This window comes from Sphaeramia orbicularis, chromosome 19, assembly GCF_902148855.1.
Source record: "Sphaeramia orbicularis chromosome 19, fSphaOr1.1, whole genome shotgun sequence".
NCBI lineage: Eukaryota > Metazoa > Chordata > Actinopteri > Kurtiformes > Apogonidae > Sphaeramia > Sphaeramia orbicularis.
Genome location: NC_043975.1, coordinates 40,641,021 through 40,659,419, shown reverse-complemented (window position 1 = coordinate 40,659,419; position 18,399 = coordinate 40,641,021). Strand labels below are relative to the sequence as shown.

At 40.2% G+C, this 18,399-nt stretch overlaps 1 protein-coding gene across 3 annotated transcripts in view; it reads left to right on the top strand.

Annotated features, from left to right (window-relative positions):
* narf (nuclear prelamin A recognition factor) overlaps positions 1–18,399 on the top strand; it is a 53,280-nt gene that overhangs the window by 9,885 nt on the left and 24,996 nt on the right. For all 3 annotated transcript variants that reach the window (XM_030122452.1, XM_030122449.1, XM_030122450.1), the window contains exons 2-5: positions 10,326–10,387; positions 10,490–10,555; positions 15,538–15,666; positions 17,707–17,839. In XM_030122452.1, the coding sequence (XP_029978312.1) occupies positions 10,334–10,387; positions 10,490–10,555; positions 15,538–15,666; positions 17,707–17,839 (382 nt within the window). In that variant the 5' untranslated portion in view covers positions 10,326–10,333. The remainder of the gene's footprint in view (positions 1–10,325; positions 10,388–10,489; positions 10,556–15,537; positions 15,667–17,706; positions 17,840–18,399) is intronic.

Sequence of the window (18,399 nt, the reverse complement as noted above, 5' to 3'; positions counted from 1 at the left end):
ACCCACCCAAGTGCAAGTCTCTGCGCAAATGGTGCATTAACTGGGCCATTAACACGTTCAAAAACTTTGTGCACTTGTACTATGTCTCGCCACAATAGCAACATAATCTCGGCCTTAGTGTCGAGGGAGTGCATTTTACCCGCCAAGTGTTTGAGGTGTGGATGTGCATGAATGACCTCTGGAGTTGGAATTTCAGACTTGTTGTCTGGCAGTGAGTCACACTCGAGCAGGGAAGGCAGCATAGAGCTAAATTGACCATCAACTGACTGTATGATAAAGTTCTCGGCTATGCGGCCATTTGTCATGGTAACCCCTGTACATGTCTTAAGTGTATATGGTGCTACATAGCTTGTGGGAATGTCGGAGGTGTCAAAAAGTACTAATTTAGCTAATGACTTATTGCTCTGGTTGTCTATGATGGCATAAACCTTAATTTTCTTGTCTGGATGTCCCTGTGGATACACATAGGTGGGACATATTTTTGAGACATATATATTTCCGAATATTCGAGTGCAGGCTGAGGTAGTTTCTAGAGTGTGTGCACTATTCTCCCCACCATGCTCTTCTCTGTACTCCCCACCCTGGTTTGTAGTGGTGTTTTTTTGTGTGTTTTGTGCTAACCATGGAGCTGGACCTGCATGCAGTGCAGCTATATGTCTGTTGCTATTGCACTCTGAACAAATAATTTCCACCTTACAGTCTTTTGCTTGGTGGGAGGAGGAATCACAGCACCTAAAGCAAATGTTGTGTTCTCTGAGATATGCTTTGCGTTCATCTAGAGTCTTTTCTCTAAATCCCCTACACTTCCTTAGTGAGTGTGGTTTCTTATGAATGGGACACTCTTTGTTTTTGAATTCACTGGACTTTGTATAGCTTGTTTTGAGTGTTTTGTTTACCTCTATTTTGTGGACGGTGACAGGAGCTCTGGATTTAGCAAACCTTGCATAATGATTATCGTGAGCAGGTAGAGTAGATGTAGCAGCAGCTGGAACTGACTTAAAGCTGGGATCATTTCTCATTTTAGCTTCATCTTGAATGAATCGGCAGAAAAATGAAAACAGAGGGAAGCTCACACTGTGTTTTTGTTTGTATCTTGTCCCCTCTACCATCCACTTGTCTTGAAGATTGAGTGGCAGCTTTTCAACAACAGGGGCGATGCCACGTGATGTATCTAAATACACTAGGTCAGGTAGAGAGCCATCAGATTTGGCTGCATCTATTTCAGACAGTAGGTCACCAAGTTCTCTGAGTTTTTGGGGCTCTTTATTAGAAACTCTGGGAAAGCGTTCTAGTCTGTCCAAGAGAGATTTTTCTATAGCCTCTGGGGTGCCATAACAATCTTGTAGCCATTCCCAGACTCTGCGAAGGCCCTCTGCTAGATTGTTGAGGTGAACTGAGCGAATGTGTTTGCCGTGTTTGGAATACTCCTCACCAAGCCACCAGGTGAGTAGATCTAATTCTTCACTGGGTTTTAGGCTTAAACTTTCTATGGCATTATTAAAGTACACTCTCCATGCCCAGTAGTCCTCAGCTTTGTCTGTAAATTTTATTAAACCATCTGTGACTAAATCTCTTTTTTGCTAGATATTTAGCTAGGCTTTCAAAGTCGCTCTTACTAGATGTAGATGGATTTGGGACTGGGCTGAAGGCACCTGGGGCCTCATGTATAAAGACTTGCGTGGATTTCATACTGAAACCTGGCGTACGCCCAAATCCAGAAAAGTCCGAACGCACAAAAAAATCCAGATGTATAAAACTGAACGTACGCCTGAATCCAAGTACATTTTCTTTATACATCTCAATCAGTGTGGAATTGACCACATATGTTGGAGTACCTGACTCCTCCCTCTCCACGCCCACATTTAAATATGCAAATCAGCATAAACGGGGTCTGCAGGTGGGATTCCCTCTGGGATTCCCGTCTGCATGATCAGATGATGACGTCAAGGTGGACACGAAGCAGAGGCCAAAACAGCCGGAAGGAGAAAAGAGACGACCTTAACCTGTTTGAGCAGAAAGTCGACGATATTGTGGGTGACACTTTTCTCACAGGGCTGACGCGGATCACCCCCAGGGTAAATATATATTTAGTATTAGTGTAAGTCACACATTAGTTTATTCTACGGGTCATACAATAGTCTGATCACAGCCAAACAAGATAATGGTTCATACGTAATCGTCAGGAAATCAAAGAGGAAATCATAGACTTTGACTCATGTTTAATCACTGAAATTATTATTTTCCAACAATGAGGAAGAAGACGGTCAGACGCAGTATCAACCTCCTGTCACAGAGGCTTCCTGTTGACTCCCCGGCGTTAGCCGGTCCTCCAGTCCGCCACAGCCCACTGCTGATGCCCATCCGGCCGGTGTCCAGAACACCTGCATGGGTCCGTGCTGACCCGAGTCACAAGAGGACATCGTGAGGACAGTCGGCGGAGTCAATGAGCGACTGGACCAACTAATAAATGTTCTCACAGACTTGAACACTACAGTAAATGCATTTATCAACCAATGAATTTTGTGTCCTTGTCTCTTTATATGGTTGTTGCTTAATGTCCACCCGGGTAGGATTGGCATTGATGGATACAGGGTCTAATTGGTTCTGGTTATGGTGGTGGATGTGCTGCTCTGGCAGTAGGATGACGTGTCTGTGTGTTCATTGTTCATCTGTGTATCTCCGATGTGCCTATCAATCGGAGGAATGACCTTTGACACATTTTTAACAGTGTCTCAGTGTCACCTCTAAGTGTTGCCAAAGGTTCAAAAGCACTAGAAACGTGCGTACGACAGCTATGGACATGGCGTGAAGGACTGCACATTTCCACGGTCATTTCAGTCTTTATACATCTGAACGTGAGCGTGGAAAAGGGCGTACACCAGGTTTTTGTGCGGATGCACGCTTTATACATGAGGCCCCTGGTGACTGCTTAGCAGGTGTGTAGTGTCTGTCATCAGGTAGATCCTCGCCAGGATATGGTGAAGATTTTAAGTAAGCATGTAGCCCATAACTGTCTGAATGAGTGGAGGATGGGAGTTGGTTTAGCACGTGAGGGGTGAGGTTGGCTGGAGTATAGGATTTACTTTGTTTTGACTTCTCGTGTTGTTTTTCTGTTAGGTGCAGAGACGTTTCACTCTTACCCTCCTCCTCGGCTATAGCTGCTTCAAACACATTGGCCTCAGCAAGAGCAGCCTCTACCTCTTTTTCTTCTTTGAGAGCATCCAGTGTGGCGCTGAGTTCTGCTTGTTTAATTTCAATTTCTTTACGAGCAAACTCTGCTCTAGCGCGTGCAGCTTCTGCCTTAGCACAGGCTTCCACAGCTGCCTTGGCAAGTGAGCTGCCGGATCTAGTTGATGATTGGAGCAGATGGAGCGAACCTCCAGCTTGTCTTCTTCTGTAGACTGCATCACTATACTTGACCTCGAAGTCTGGGAGACTGCACACTGCTGGAATAGCCATTTAGCTAGCCTTTTTACTATTCTGTCCTTTCTGCTTCCCCAGTGCAGCTAGACAGATAGCTAACTCCTTAATGACGACACCTGTTGATGTTTTGCTCTAGTTTATTCATCATAGATGAGTCAAAAAGGTGTAAAAAGGCTGTGCTTGGACCAGAGCACAGAGCAGCAGACGTATTCAGACGGCACTAGGTCAAAATGCTAAAACAGGAAGTGCTTTGCGCAACATCCGGTTTGCCTTTCACAGTAAAACTGTAAAACTTAAAACTCTTAAAAAGTAAAATACACAAATATACTGTATAAGAACACAAAAATAAATCCTGAAAGGCTCTTAAGGAGCCAGAACATATGTAAAGTAACGTTGTGAATGACATTTCCGCATGTCAGAAAACCTTCTATATTCAACAGCTTGAATAAAATGGTTTTCTTCACAGCACCAACTTCATAATTGGTACATATATCAATTAGATCTAGTTCTTTTTTTCACTGATATAATTTGTTTTCTGGTAAACCTTGTCAGACATTTGCTATAAGCAGTGAAAATACAGACTCAACACTTTTTTTTTTCCATTTTTAGGGGCATGTAAATGAGAGAATATAATTTTTGTCACAGATATAACATGTTTTTTTGGCAGTAATATAACTTGTCTCGTATATTAAAAAGAATGAGACATCTGGTGTCATTAAATCTGGAGATATAGAGAGCCAAAAGCGCTACCATGGACAAATGCACATTCCAGGAAGCCATGTTTGGCGTGCCATGAATCTGCAAATATGTCACATACAAAGCTCTCCATATGTGTACCTAGCATTATATCCAGGAATTAGGTGTGAAAATTTGTACCATTTAGTATGAATAGTTCAAAAGTTATTAGCCCTCTATGGATGTTTGATTGTAACACTTAAAATATGGGGCCACGCCCCTTTTTTGTAGGATTAATATCTCCAAAACTAGTGGAGATATTGGCCAAAAATTTTGCACAGTACTTATTAGTTACAAGGGCATCAAAATAAAAAATTATGAAGAAAATCTAAGATGGTGAGTCGGGAACTTTCTCTAAAATCTGGTGATTTGGCACAGAATTACCCATTTGCATGGTGTGTAGACAGCCGATACCGATTTTGGCCAATTCCAATCTCATTTTTTCCAAAGACAACACAGAAGACATTGCACTGTAACTTTCCCATTTGAGCATTTATTTTAAAAAGAAGAGAAAAGTGTGCAAAAAGGTGCCAAAAACTTAAACTTCAATTAACTTAAGTACAGTAATGAAGTATAAATAGTTTGTTGCATTCCACCACTGCAAATGAAACATTTCACAGATGGCAACAGCCAATACACGTTTTGTTTTTTTCACCAGTGTTTGTTAAATTTTTCTTGAATGTGTTCACATTTGAGGATTGCAGTCAAAAATCTTATTTTGATGCCCAAACAAACAATATGATGTGTAGAATGAGCTCTGGTTCTAAACATCAGAAGATTAATGCAGTAAATCTCATACTGTCTGTAAACTTACATGTATCCATCCATCTTTTGCTACTAATTCAATTCTGGATCATGGAGCAGCAGCCTCATCAGGGATGCTTAGACCTCTCCCTGCCTGGTCACTCCTCCAGTTCCTCCAGGAGGGAGCCAGTGTGCACCCAGGCCTTCTGAGAGACGTAGGCTGCTTTCAGACAGCAGGTCTTAATGCACAATTCGGATTTTTTTGTTAAATTCAATTTTTTGTGTGCTTGTTCATATTACAAATTAAATGCGACTTCTATCAGTTCTCAGTATGAACTGAGTGCAACCCTAAAGAGAGTGCAAAAGAGGGCCTGACGTAATACGTGACCACGCAGCACGCTCTGTGTTTACGGAAGTAAATATGGAGGCATCTCGTATTGGCGTGTGTGGCACTGATAGTTTCTCTACAACTGAAGTCAGCGCCATTACAGCCAAACATTTTTATTTTATTAATTTATTTACCTTTTTTTTAACCAGGAAAACCTCACTGAGATTAAAAATCTCTTTTCCAAGAGTGTCCTGGCCAAGACGGGCAGCAGTACAATAAGTAGTTACAGACACAAACTTTCATATATAAAAACAAAAACAAGTTTTCAATACATAAAAAACACAAAATCAAGTCAAACCTTCCAAAGTCAACTTTGCTAAAAGTGCCCATAAGATGAAGATAAAATGCGTCAGACAAAACATCTGCAGCCAGATGTCTCCCTCTCTAAGTCATACAACATCCTCTCAAAAGTGTCCAGCGAAACCAGATCTTTAACTTTCAGGTCTTTTTGTAGTTCGTTCCAGGCAGGGGTGCAGATAGAATTTTAGAACTGGGGGGGGCCAAGCTGTAAATAGAGGGTATGCACATACGTCACTTCCCCCCCGGGCCACGCCCCTCTAAGTCAGACTGAGTGGCAAAACCCAACCTGCTCAACATGATGGAGTATTGCAGTAAACACAGCGAGACCGGGAAAATGTGAAATATGAAATTAAATTAAGGACAACTGGACTCGACATGGATCCGTACGAGCTACCAAAGAACAAGTGGTCCATGAACATTGACATGTGGCCCGAAATCGCGTATCTGGACATCCAGGGTGTAGGGGATCATCCCTATCCCTATTTACATGAAAAAAATATACATGGCTTCATCATTACTGACAACCAAGGACTAAAACTAGGCAGAGAACCAACTGATCCAAAGTGCATTTACAGTAGACGGTGTACTGACCCCAGTGAATATATGCATAATCTACTGGTACTTCTGATATTTATGTCTAGTTAATATCAAGTACTTCACACAACACAGATACAACTGCTTTGTGTGAGCAGGGTACGACTTTATTCTTGTAAATTATGATGTTTTTCCCACCTGTTTTTAAATTACGACATCATTCTTGTAATATTATGGCTTTATTGTCAGAATATGATGACTTTAATCTCATAAACGAATGACATTTTTGTTAAATTATGAGTTTTTTGTATAACTACGACTTTATTCTCAAAACGTTGTGATTCTTTTTGTCCATCCATCCATCCATTCATCCATTACCTGCCGCTTATCCGGGGCCGGGTCGCGGGGGTAACAGTCTAAGCAGGGATGCCCAAACTTCCCTCTCCCCCAACACCTCCTCTAGCTCTTCTGGGGGGACCCCCGAGGCGTTCCTAGGCCAGCCGAGAGACATAGTCTCTCCAACGTGTCCTAGGTCTTCCCCAAGGCCTCCTCCCGGCAGGACATGCCCGGAACACCTCCCCAGGGAGGCGTCCAGGAGGTAACAGTTTCGGATGCCTCCTGGATTCTTTTTGTATTCAACTTTATTATCATAAAACTACGGGTTTTATATCGATATTTTATGACTTTATGCTCGTAGTGACAAGTGTTTTTATTTTCTTATGTGGCCCTAATACACCATCGTAGCTTTATGCTCGAGTACCCCCGTGTTTGAAAAACTAGGTTAACCTCAGTTTAAGTTAGTTTACAAATCATGCAGGAGCACAAGGTTCATAATCACAAAAACCATGAAAGATCTGATCATGAAACCAAGAGCTGTTGGCCAGAACAATACGTAATTTAAGGTATGATTTTACCCAAAAATACAGCATAAATTAATGTTATGTGACACAAAACGGGATCCACAAATCTAGGTTGGGTTTCCTGGATTTGTGGATCCATCTACTTCTCTTTACTTTGTCTTTCGGTGCCTGTAAAATGATAGCTCCGACTGCTTTTCAAACCTGTTCATACAATCAATCTCACAACAGCTCTTCCCCATTTTTTATTAAATATGGTTCTTAAGTTTAGACAGTATTGAAGCCAACATTGCTACTCATCTCCCTCTTTCCTCCACTCAGTGGGTGCAACCGCGGTGACTTCTGCTAGCGGTGATGTTACCCTCTATACTTGTGTGTGTATAGCCAGCCCTCAAACCAATAGAGAATGTGAAATAAATGTATTATACTTCTTTATCTTGTATTCAAATGCAGTTTTATGTACTTTAAGTTCAAGATAAAAGTCTGATCATCACAGAGGAGCTGGACAAGGTGTTCAGCATAACGATGTGATTTAAAAAACGCTTTTGACATTTATATGCCTTTGGCAGTCAAGTGATGGATTCAAATGATGTATAAATATGTCTTTGGCAGTCGAAGTGTTAATAGCAGCCTAAAAAGCTTGTTATTTTACATTTAGTCTGCCTCAGGTAAGTGTAAATGCCTTCTTATTATTGTCAGAGTCAGACTATGTAACATTACAAAATGAATATCTGCCACATCTGGGGAAGTTAACAGGCAACAGGCATGTGATACTTACACTGTTTTGTTTTTGAAAAAACGCTGTTATGTTTTTTTGTTTCTTCATTGCTCAGGTATATGATGATTATGGTTACTGCTCAAACACAGACAGCTACCAGCTCCCTAGGACCTCGGAGGGGAATTTTCATATACCATTAAGATCAGATATTTGATTTAAAACTTAAAACCCTGTTGTCCGTGTGTCTCAGTCTCAGTGAGCCAGCCATAACATTGTCCTGCATGAGTAAAGCATAGTATTAATAATCGCTTTACTGTTCATAGGTGTGGAAATTTGTCTTTGGCTTCACATGTAGGTTTTAAAAATCACAAGCATGCAGAATAAATACACAGTACTTTATTACTGTGAAAATAAACAATCAAGACTCATATAGGATTTCATTTTCAAAATGATGAAAAAGTTTAAAATGAACAGCATAGTGGTATGAAATATAGAATTACTTCTTAGCAGATTGATTTTGAGTCTGGATTGGAGTAATGTATGAGTAATAAGGCGCTGTTTTGGATCATTGAGGGTTTGGTGTTCCATAATGTGGAAACTTTAAATTTGATATTAAATTGACAGTGCTGTACGTGAGAATTGACTGTGAATGTTAGTTGACTTCCTCCTAGTGTATAAATATATATGAGAATTAAATAAGAACCAGTTAGAATATTATTATTATTATTATTATTATTATTATTGAGTGATGAATCTACTGGTGCCTGACAGTTTGAGAGGCAGCTGACAGCCTGCCCTGCATGTGAATTAACTGCCCAGTTACACCAGTGACTAAGTCTGCGAGGCAACAAAAAAGACCATCCAACAAAAGGATAAAGAAAACAATGATGAGTAAGAGATTTGAAATTGGTGATGAACGTCAGAGCTCCATGATACACACTTTCCGGTGACTGTAAGCTGTGGGAGGAGGCATGCATGTACAAGACATCATTGTAGTCCAACACAGACAGAAATGTAGCTGAATCCAGTTTCCTTCTTGATTTGAAAGAGAGACATGATTTTATTTGAAAGAAGAAGCCAAGTTTTAGTTTTAGTTTTTTAACAAGCTGCTGAATATGAGCAGAAAAAGAAAGGGAGCTGTCAATTAAAATGTGTACTTATTTATAGGTCAGAGTGAGTTCTATCCGAGTTCCCTGAATACTGATCAGTGAAGGCAGGTTTGAGAGTTTGGACCTTGAATTTTAGCAAATCATGATTTTTGTTTAATCTGCATTTAAAACCAGTCTGAAGTCATGAAAATTTTGTTGGACAGTGTTAAAAGCAAGTTGCAACTGGGTTAAGGCTTGGACAGGTGTGGAAGAAGAAGTGTACATGACTGTGTCATCAGCATAAAAATGATATATTCTAATTGATGTTAGTGATGTAAATTATGAACAAAAGTGGCCCCAGGACTGACCCTTGTGGCACACCTTTTTTCAAGGCGAGTGAGCTGGAAGTAGAGCCGTCTACCTGTACATACTGCTTCCTGTCTGTCAGGTAATTTTTAAACCAGCCAACTGCATGTTCTGACAGTCCTGCTTTAAGTCATCTCTGAACAAGAATGGAATGGTCCACAATGTCAAAACCTTTTGACAAGTCAATAAAAAGGGCTGCACAGTGCTGTTTGTTATCAATAAAATCTATAAAGTCATTAAAAACATTAAGTGCTGCTGTAACTGTGCTGTGTCTTTTTCTAAAACCAGATTGAAAGTCAGAAAAAATACTGTTCTCATTTAAAAAATACTTCAGCTGATCACTAACCAGGGACTCACGAACTTTGGCCACGACACATAGCTTGGAGATGGGCCTGTAATTATTTAAAACCTCCTTTGAGCAGAGGAGTGACAGGGGCAGATTTCTTGATTTAAGGTATGGTGTCAGTGACCAAGGACAAGTTAAAAATCTGCAGCAATGGTAGGGCAATAAAATCAGATGCTAATTTTATTTTTTTCTGGAGGGACTGGTAAATAAGTGGCTATGAGTTGTACTTTGAGGAAGAAAAGTTAATAATGATATCATAATTAGTGCTGCCACTAATGACTAATCTTTTGACAAATTTTTCGATTAAATCTGAATGACTAATTTAAAAAAAAAAAAAGTGTTTGCTATTTTGTTGTGTCCATTTTATTTTGAACTAGAAGCACTCGGGGAGCGCAGACCTCCGCCAAGGCTGATCAGTGGGCCCCCTAATACAGTTGCTTAATTTGTTTTCTATACTCATAATGCTGTTGTAACATGTATTCCCCAACCCTGGCAATTTCTTGTTTTCCTCCTCTCTTTTGTGAACATAATGTGATGTAATGACTGTTATTGTTGGTTCTGTGTATATAATTAACATAAACCATTAAAATTTTAATGACAGGATTCTAGCCAGTGATCATTGCCACTTTCCCACCATCTTAAAGCTGTTGTATTGCTGATAAGCAGCATGGCTGTGATAAAGCAGTGGGATAGTCATTGGAGGGTGGGACTGACAGAACTGGTCAGAACACAGAAGACATTCGAAGGAGCACACTGTGACAACATAACCACCTATCTGACACTGAGGGTTACTCATTTTACTCTTTATTTTACCCTAAATTTACAGGCAAGAAGATGTCTGAGGTTAATGTAGCAAAGCGCAAGAAGTGTGAGAACTGCACAAAACAGGTGAGTTTCTGCATTGTTATGGGTGGCTTTTTTTCCACATAAATGTTTTATCTTTGCTGTTTGCTTGCTTTTTATTTACTTAAATAATTGATCTGCCAACAGTGCAACAAGAAGCAGAGCGATGATGAGGTCAATTTATTCCAGGACAGAGATGAAGCTAATGGACAGGTCAGCCTCCATTAAGAATTGTTTCTTTTTTATTATTTCAATTAACAATTATCAATGTGCCTGATAATAAGTATTTGGAAATGATATTACATGTACATGTGTACATGTGTCAGTTTTTAGAATAGGTGGAAATCCTGAAAAATAAAATGGTTTGAGAACTATTTTGTAAAATCATTTCATCAGAATTTTAATGTATTCAGAGTTTTCTCCCTAATCTGAAGGGATAATTAAAAAAAAAAAAAAAACATCATGTTCTCATTTTTGGTGTAAAGATGCAAAAGAAAATATAAGCCCCAAAAAGAGCATTGATGGCATTAACAATCAATCAATAACACAAGGTGAATCAAAGTATTTTTTGCATCATATACTTGTAAAACAAAAGTTAGACATGTCCCATAATTTGTCTGTTTTGACCTTGAATTTTCATTGTATTTCAACTCGCAAAATCCTTGTACAGTCATTGTGACGGAGCGACCCTGTCACTGAGTGTCCGCTGTCTCCTGCTACGAGTGGAGCACACGCGACCCGGCACGCACACACACATACAAGCACGCGCACACACACACTCACGTCAGACAGTCTCTCCCCGTCCGTGTTTGCAATCATTCATTAGTTCGCCACTCACACTCTCTTCCCCGTCCAAACTATAGCGCAACCGAGGGTGCACACTCGGCAGCATTTTTCAGGTAATTGCATACATATCTACAGCAGTTTCAATCACTTACCTGCGTCCGTGCTGACTTAGCGTTCTGTCATGCCCGCCACGGCATTTGAGGGAAAAGAACGAGGGGTCATTTCCAGGGCAATATTATAGCAGAAATCTCGCGCGGTTTTCACATCATGTGACTTGATAATGTAATGTTTTTGGTTTTTCTGTATTTTTATTTCAAGGAAGGAGGTATTTGGGTTAGGTAATTAATTAGAAAACCTATTGAATTATTAAGTGTTGTATGCAGGGCTGGACTGAGACTCATTTTCAGCCCTGGAGTTTCATACCTCAGACCGGCCCACTTTAGATCACGACCAATTATTATTAAAATCATGTAATTATAACCTTACATGTTAGGTCTACACACTGTTCTGCAAAACATGAGACAAACAGAGCAGTAGAGAGACTGATTTTTTTCACAGTAAGTCAGCCACTTTGCGGTTTGTTCCATCTTTGCTATTGAAAACTTTTGGTATAGTGATATTAAGGTTCAAGGTGACTTTATTTGTACCCATGGGTAGATTTGTTTTGCAGCAAGCTCTCGCTCTCTGCCGGTCGCTGCGTGCGCAAGCACCCAACACAAATCCTTCGAAAGAATTACAGTGGAGATAATGCAAGCACATACATCACATACAGAAGACATAAGACATTATAAACACAGTACACGTGGTCACTTGATGGAACTTTTTCAATGGATTTGGTTGTGGGAGGGGGACAGGAAGAGAAGAGGAATGTTGTGAGGCAGACGGAGATGGGGGGGGGGGGGCAGATAAAATGCGTGTATGTGGTGAGTCCTTGAAAGTCTGTTTGTGTATGAAAAATAAGAGACTCAGACTTCTGTCCTTTATCAGTTCATTCAGTCCTGTATCTTGGCCTTGGAAGGATGTTTTGACTGCGAAGGAACAGATTAGACCAGAGTGGCTCCAACTGCTTTACCGGCTCCCAGGAGAAACAATTAAACGGGGAAAAATGATTTGATTTTTGCTTAATTTAGTTAGAACTTAATTTTTGTTATAACTGGGCCTCAGCATTACTCATCACTTCAGAGCAGGTAGATCCTCCTGCACAGTTCGTCTTTTTACCCTCAGTCCCACGATTTGCCAGAGCGCATCCACGGTCTGTCCAGCGATGTAATCTAACTTTTGTGTGAGTCCACAGCTCATGCAATCCTCCGACTGTGTCACCATCCGCTGTAATACCTTCACATTGTCACTAACCACTCCGAAGTGCTCCTTAATTTCGATTGACAGCAGCGGAGTCTCTATGTGTGCTGCTGTCTTTCCAACTTTGCGATAAACCAGGGCAACTCCAAGACCAATTAGAAGGTGTGCTGTTATCAAAAATCCAATCAGGTAAATATCAAACCTCCACCGACAGAACCCACAGCCATACTACCTCCACTTGTTCCAAGCATTGATCACATACTGTAAAAGTTCTGTCAGGGCAGGCAGGCTCCTCCAGATGCCTTTGTTCCTGGGTGAAAAAATCTTGTCAATTGCGCTGAGTGTCCAGTTGATCAATTCCATAATTTAGTTGTTTGGGAGTACAGCAAGCAGGGGATCCAAAGACAAAAACACACAAGACGCAGAGGCAAAAGCAGGAGAAAAAAGAGGAAGGCAGGGACAGCTCAGAAACACGTCTGCTCTCGACAGAGGACAGGAAGGAGAAAAAAAAAAAAAAGGGGGTTGACGAGGATGATAAGAAAAAAATGTCTGTATATCCTGTGACTGAGGGTGAGCAAAGTAATCAAAGCTAACAACAGACTCATCTTCATCTGTGTCATTTGTGCCTAGTGGTTCAGGGTTGTGCTGCTGAGCTGCTCCTCTGTCATCAGTAGACTCTGCTCTCCCTTTCACACTTCCTCCAGTTTCCCTAGACTCACCTGCACCTGGATCACAATAAAAAATAATATATACAGACATTTTGACTTACTTAACCAATTAAGATATTTACATTGACAAAATATGCAGGTTTATTTGATATTACTTTATGCTATTGCCTTTCAATTGTGGGCTTTGTGTATTTACTGTCTCACTTTTAATGATAAAAAATAAAATAGGTCAGGACTATGCTTTTGGTATAGAAAGTGGTTTTACTGGAACTAATGCTTGTTCACACAGTCTGTTCCAACAGCTCACCTTTTCCTTCCATCCTGACAGGAACAATCCCCTCATCACTACTGGCTCCTGGCTCTGCTTCTGACACTAAAGCACATTTTAAAAATGCTCAGAATTCTCAGCACAAATCTTCTATTTTCAAAGCCTTGGTGTCAGTTTCATTCATGTAGTGCTGAATCCTGGAGCATCTCAGAGGACCTTTCATATTGAACAGGCCTACACCCTAGTCTTCATTGTAGCCTATTTATTCTAATCCTCTTCCCTCTCTGAGCAGTCCTACCTGCCCACTCTGGACTTGTGGGCTCATGGCTGGTGCCTGCTGCTGAATCTGCTTTCTGACTCTGAGGAGCTATAAGACAAAGTTTCCCAGTTCTGTGGTGTCGCATCATACTATTATTTAAAATGCATAACGTTATGTTCCACGCCACAATGCCACACAATTCACTGACTTGATAATTAACTAGCTTGAAAGGTGCTTTACCCGGTTCATCGTCCTCGTTAATTGTTTCCAACCGGGAGGTCGTTTTTGTGGGAAAAAAGTTGCCGATTTTGTCACATTTGGCTGCGTTTGCTTCAAGAGCTTTCCTGTTTTTAATTCTTGCTCCTCCACACCACCCTTGCTCTTTCTATTATCCATGTTTCAAACAGCAAACACAGCTGACCATGGACAGCCTACAGAGCACAGATCGTACAGGGGTTGGACAAAATAATGGAAACACCTAACATTGTGGCATCATAGAAGGTGTTTCCATTATTTTGTCCAACCCCTGTATATGCTCCACAGCTACAGTATAGAGCTACTAACCGTATGCACGGACAGATTATGCCAAGGTGTGTCTGCAAGAAAAAGGAAGAAAAACAACAGCTTGCTAGTAGAGGGGGTGGCGGCCCAGGTACAGCGGTTGTGGCTTACGTGATCAACCCAGTGCTATGACTGAACACCGCCCCTCCCAAAATAAATGAATAAAATATTAAATATATATTTAAAGTGAACTCCAGCCCTCGTGGCCTAAATATTATACCGGCCCACCGGGAATTGTCCCGGTCCTCTCGATTAGCCAGTCCAGGCCTGGTTGTATTGTTTATTCCGGTTGTGAATAATTACGTTTAAAAACACTGTTAAAAATATGTTTTGTTAAAAAGTCTTTAATTGACCGGCCTAAAAGGAGGGGCTTAGGGTTTAAAAGAAGGCTGCAGAAGCCCTAGTGCTCAGTCGTGCCTGAGTTGCAGAGCTGGCAACTGTACTGTGGATCGTTAACCTCTGTGAGATTTTTTTTTTTGTGAGTTATTGGAGAACTCCGCTCAGATATGTGTTTTTTCTTCTGCTTTGTAAATTTGTAAATAGTGTTTTTTTGTTTTGTTTTTTTCATTTTTGACTTCACTTGTAAATACATTGCACTGCACTTTGGGAGGCCGACGGCAAAATAAATCACCACCATCTTTTTGCACTTTCCACACCACAAATAACACCACAGCCTGTGGTGTTATTTTTTTTAGCAGTGTGGGAAAGAACCCCGCAACAGTCATGAAATTTTAAAATCTTGATTTGTTGTCTTAGAAAAATCATGAAGAGAAGTATTATCATCAGAAGTTTTTGAAAACTCATGGACTTTAGTAAGTAGGGATGAAACCGTTTTGGGATCAGAATAGTTGCATACAGGTATTAGATTCCAGATCTGATGAGAAAATTTTTTTCTTTTTTATTAATTGACAACATTGTTAATGTACGGTAATCCCATAGATGGGACATGAGATGAGGACAAATAGGTGTGGCTTTACAGCCAAATCAAACATATCAGTGAAATAACTGATTAGAAGGTTTTCATCCAGTAATTACGTACCTGAGTTTTTCTGTAATGGTCTGTAGAGGCTAGGTCCTGAGATGGCTATTTTGTCGCTGATGAAAAAAAACTATTGTGACATAATTTTGGATCATATTTTTACAATCGTATTAGTAGTTTGATTATTTTAATAATTAGAATTATAAAGGTTGCTGTTTGATTTTCTAAACTGAAGTGCACTTGTGTTCATGTACTGCAAGCTTGTGAACAGTCATGGAAATTATGTCTCCTTTGAGAAGTCATGGGGAAAGTTTTGAAGATTTGTCTGTAAAATGTGTGTGAGTCCTGAGACCTGTTTCCTTTCATTCTTGTCAGGTAAATGGAGGATCCCAGCAGCTGCTGAGTGCATGTCTGTCCTGTGATGGTTGTCTGTCAGAAGAGGAAAATCTAAAGATCTCCCAGCAGAGTTTGGAGGAGGTGGAGCGAGTCCTGGCTCTCAATAAGGTACAACAGGGAACCATCATTGTCTCACAGGCCTTTTTCCCATTAGATCTGGTTCTTTAGCCGGTTCTATTTGGATTAATTGTAGCCTTTATTGCATCCAGCGATTTGTCCTTGCATTTAAGTGGGGTTTTACTTGAATGAGAGATACATTCATAGTTTTTCCATGCAGTGGAAAACCCCTTTTGTAATTCAAGCTAGGAGCTTCTGGGAACAGTCCCCAAATGCAGTTCAAGAAGTGAATAGTACATAATGTGAAACACACAACATAGACGTCGAGCATTTCTTTCATCATGTATACAGACAGTGTGAGCAGCTCATTGTGGTCATTCAGACATGCATGTGCAATAACACAAAAAACCCACAGGTAAGTAAGTCAACAGTTACAATATTTCATGCTAAACTACTACCCAGGCTCATTCAGCAGCTTTATGGCAGATGGAAAAAAAGGGTTCCAGGCTTTGGATATTTAAAAACCCACCTTGAAAAAGGGCTATGAGCGTGTTCACATGTCCCAAATAGTCACACTTTCACCTTTCCAATTTTATTTTATTTTTTATTTAGTTATTTATTTATTTTTTTAGTTTATTTTTTTTGTCATTCCTGATGTTATATAATGTAACATGTTTATAAAATATGTAACATATTATGAAATACAAGAAAAGCAAAGTAATTCACTAATAATCATATTTACATATACATCTACACACTCAGGTTCTTCAATAGACCCTTTTCACAGTAACGTCAGACAACTTCCATTATGAAGTGAAGCAGGCATCGCTACATCCGGTTTGAGCCTTTTCAACTGAAAATGCGGGGAACTTATGACAGCGCTCACTGAAACTCTTTTTGTTCATTTTCCTTGGTATCGTTAGCGATCGTTGCCATTACATAGCTGCCTCAATGTGGGAAAGTAACGTGAAGATATGCATGCTAGCTGGCAGGCTAACAAGCAGCAACTTCAGCTGTAGACTGAATATGATAACACCGTGCAACCAGGCAGTATTGTATGCACGGGTGGGGATTACACCACCTAATATTCTCTCAATTTACTGTGCATCAGAAATTATTATTACTGTTATTACATACTAATAATTACCCCTTGGAGATACATGAAGTTATTTGAAGTGAATTAATAACTGCAATAATCTGATAAAAGACACCAGGTCCTGGTATTTACACGGCCACTTGAATAATATGATAATCCAGTTGTCTTATTGATTGAGGCTCCTAAAATACTGACATGAGACTGGGAAACACTCTGAAACCCACAGTGGAACTTCATGGGATACTGCAAAGTCTGTAACCACAGCATAACCCAACAAGAGAAAATTCAACCATATAATCTTATTTGGAAAAACCTGGAGGTGATGAGGCTCCTCATTTTTCCTCATAGACCTCTGACAGCATGCTCTCATTTTGATCAAGTGATCAACAGCGTTTGACACTGTTCCAAAATAATGTTAGGTGAGACAGGGCTCAACATTAGGCTAAACAATGCTGAACTATATTCCAGGCATGAATCGGTGGCTAACAGCTGTGAAATAGAATAGTGGATATAGCGACAGTTTAATGTTTATAAAGCTACCGTAGTAAACAGACAACTAATAGATGATCAAATCACCTGGATGTTAAGTTGTCATTATCCTAGCATCTCTGCTAGGGTCAGAGGAAAGAAGACAAAACTCTTGTCTTCAAAATCGAACAGGTAATGTTCTATAAAGAACTTGTAACCCTTCTCAAGTTTTGAGGCTGGAGTGGCGGATAGCTTTTGTGCCAGTCTGTGCACATCTCTCAAATGAAACTTGGGTAGCTGGAGGAGGGACTGCGTAAAATCCATTTGTAAATGCCGCTCACTAAGATAGCGTAAATCAGGATATCCTGCTTGGTGCTAAAACATAAGTTGTCTGATGTCGTGTGAAAAGGGTCTAAAAGCAAAACGTGACTCATCCACTCATAGATTGATCTTAAATTGAGTAATAAATAATCTGAAAATGTTATTAATGCAATCGTATTTCTGTATTTTTGATGTGTCCCCGACAGAAGTGTGATGTGTCAAAGCACAAGGTGCTGGTGGCGTCAGTGTGTCCACAGTCATTGCCTTTCTTTGCGGTTAAGTTTGGACTGGACATCAGTGAAGCAGCCTGCAAACTCTGCTGCTTCCTTAAGAGTCTTGGTGAGCTGGTGTGGATTCAGATGTCTGTGCAGTGTAAACTTCTTTCTCATATCCTGATACACAGGTTCAGTTACAGTTCTTGACATACAGGGTGGGGAAGCTAAATTTACAATGAACATTTAGTTGTTTTTTCTCAGCAGGCACTACGTCAATTGTTTTGAAACCAAACATATATTGATGTCATAATCATACCTAACACTATTATCCATACCTTTTCAGAAACTTTTGCCCATATGAGTAATCAGGAAAGCAAACGTCAAAGAGTGTGTGATTTGCTGAATGCACTCGTCACACCAAAGGAGATTTCAAAAATAGTTGGAGTGTCCATAAAGACTGTTTATAATGGAAAGAAGAGAATGACGATGAGCAAAACTATTACGAGAAAGTCTGGAAGATACTATTAAAGAAGAATGGGAGAAGTTGTCACCCGAATATTTGAGGAACACTTGCGCAAGTTTCAGGAAGCGTGTGAAGGCAGTTATTGAGAAAGAAGGAGGACACATAGAATAAAACATTTTCTATTATGTCAATTTTCTTGTGGCAAATAAATTCTCATGACT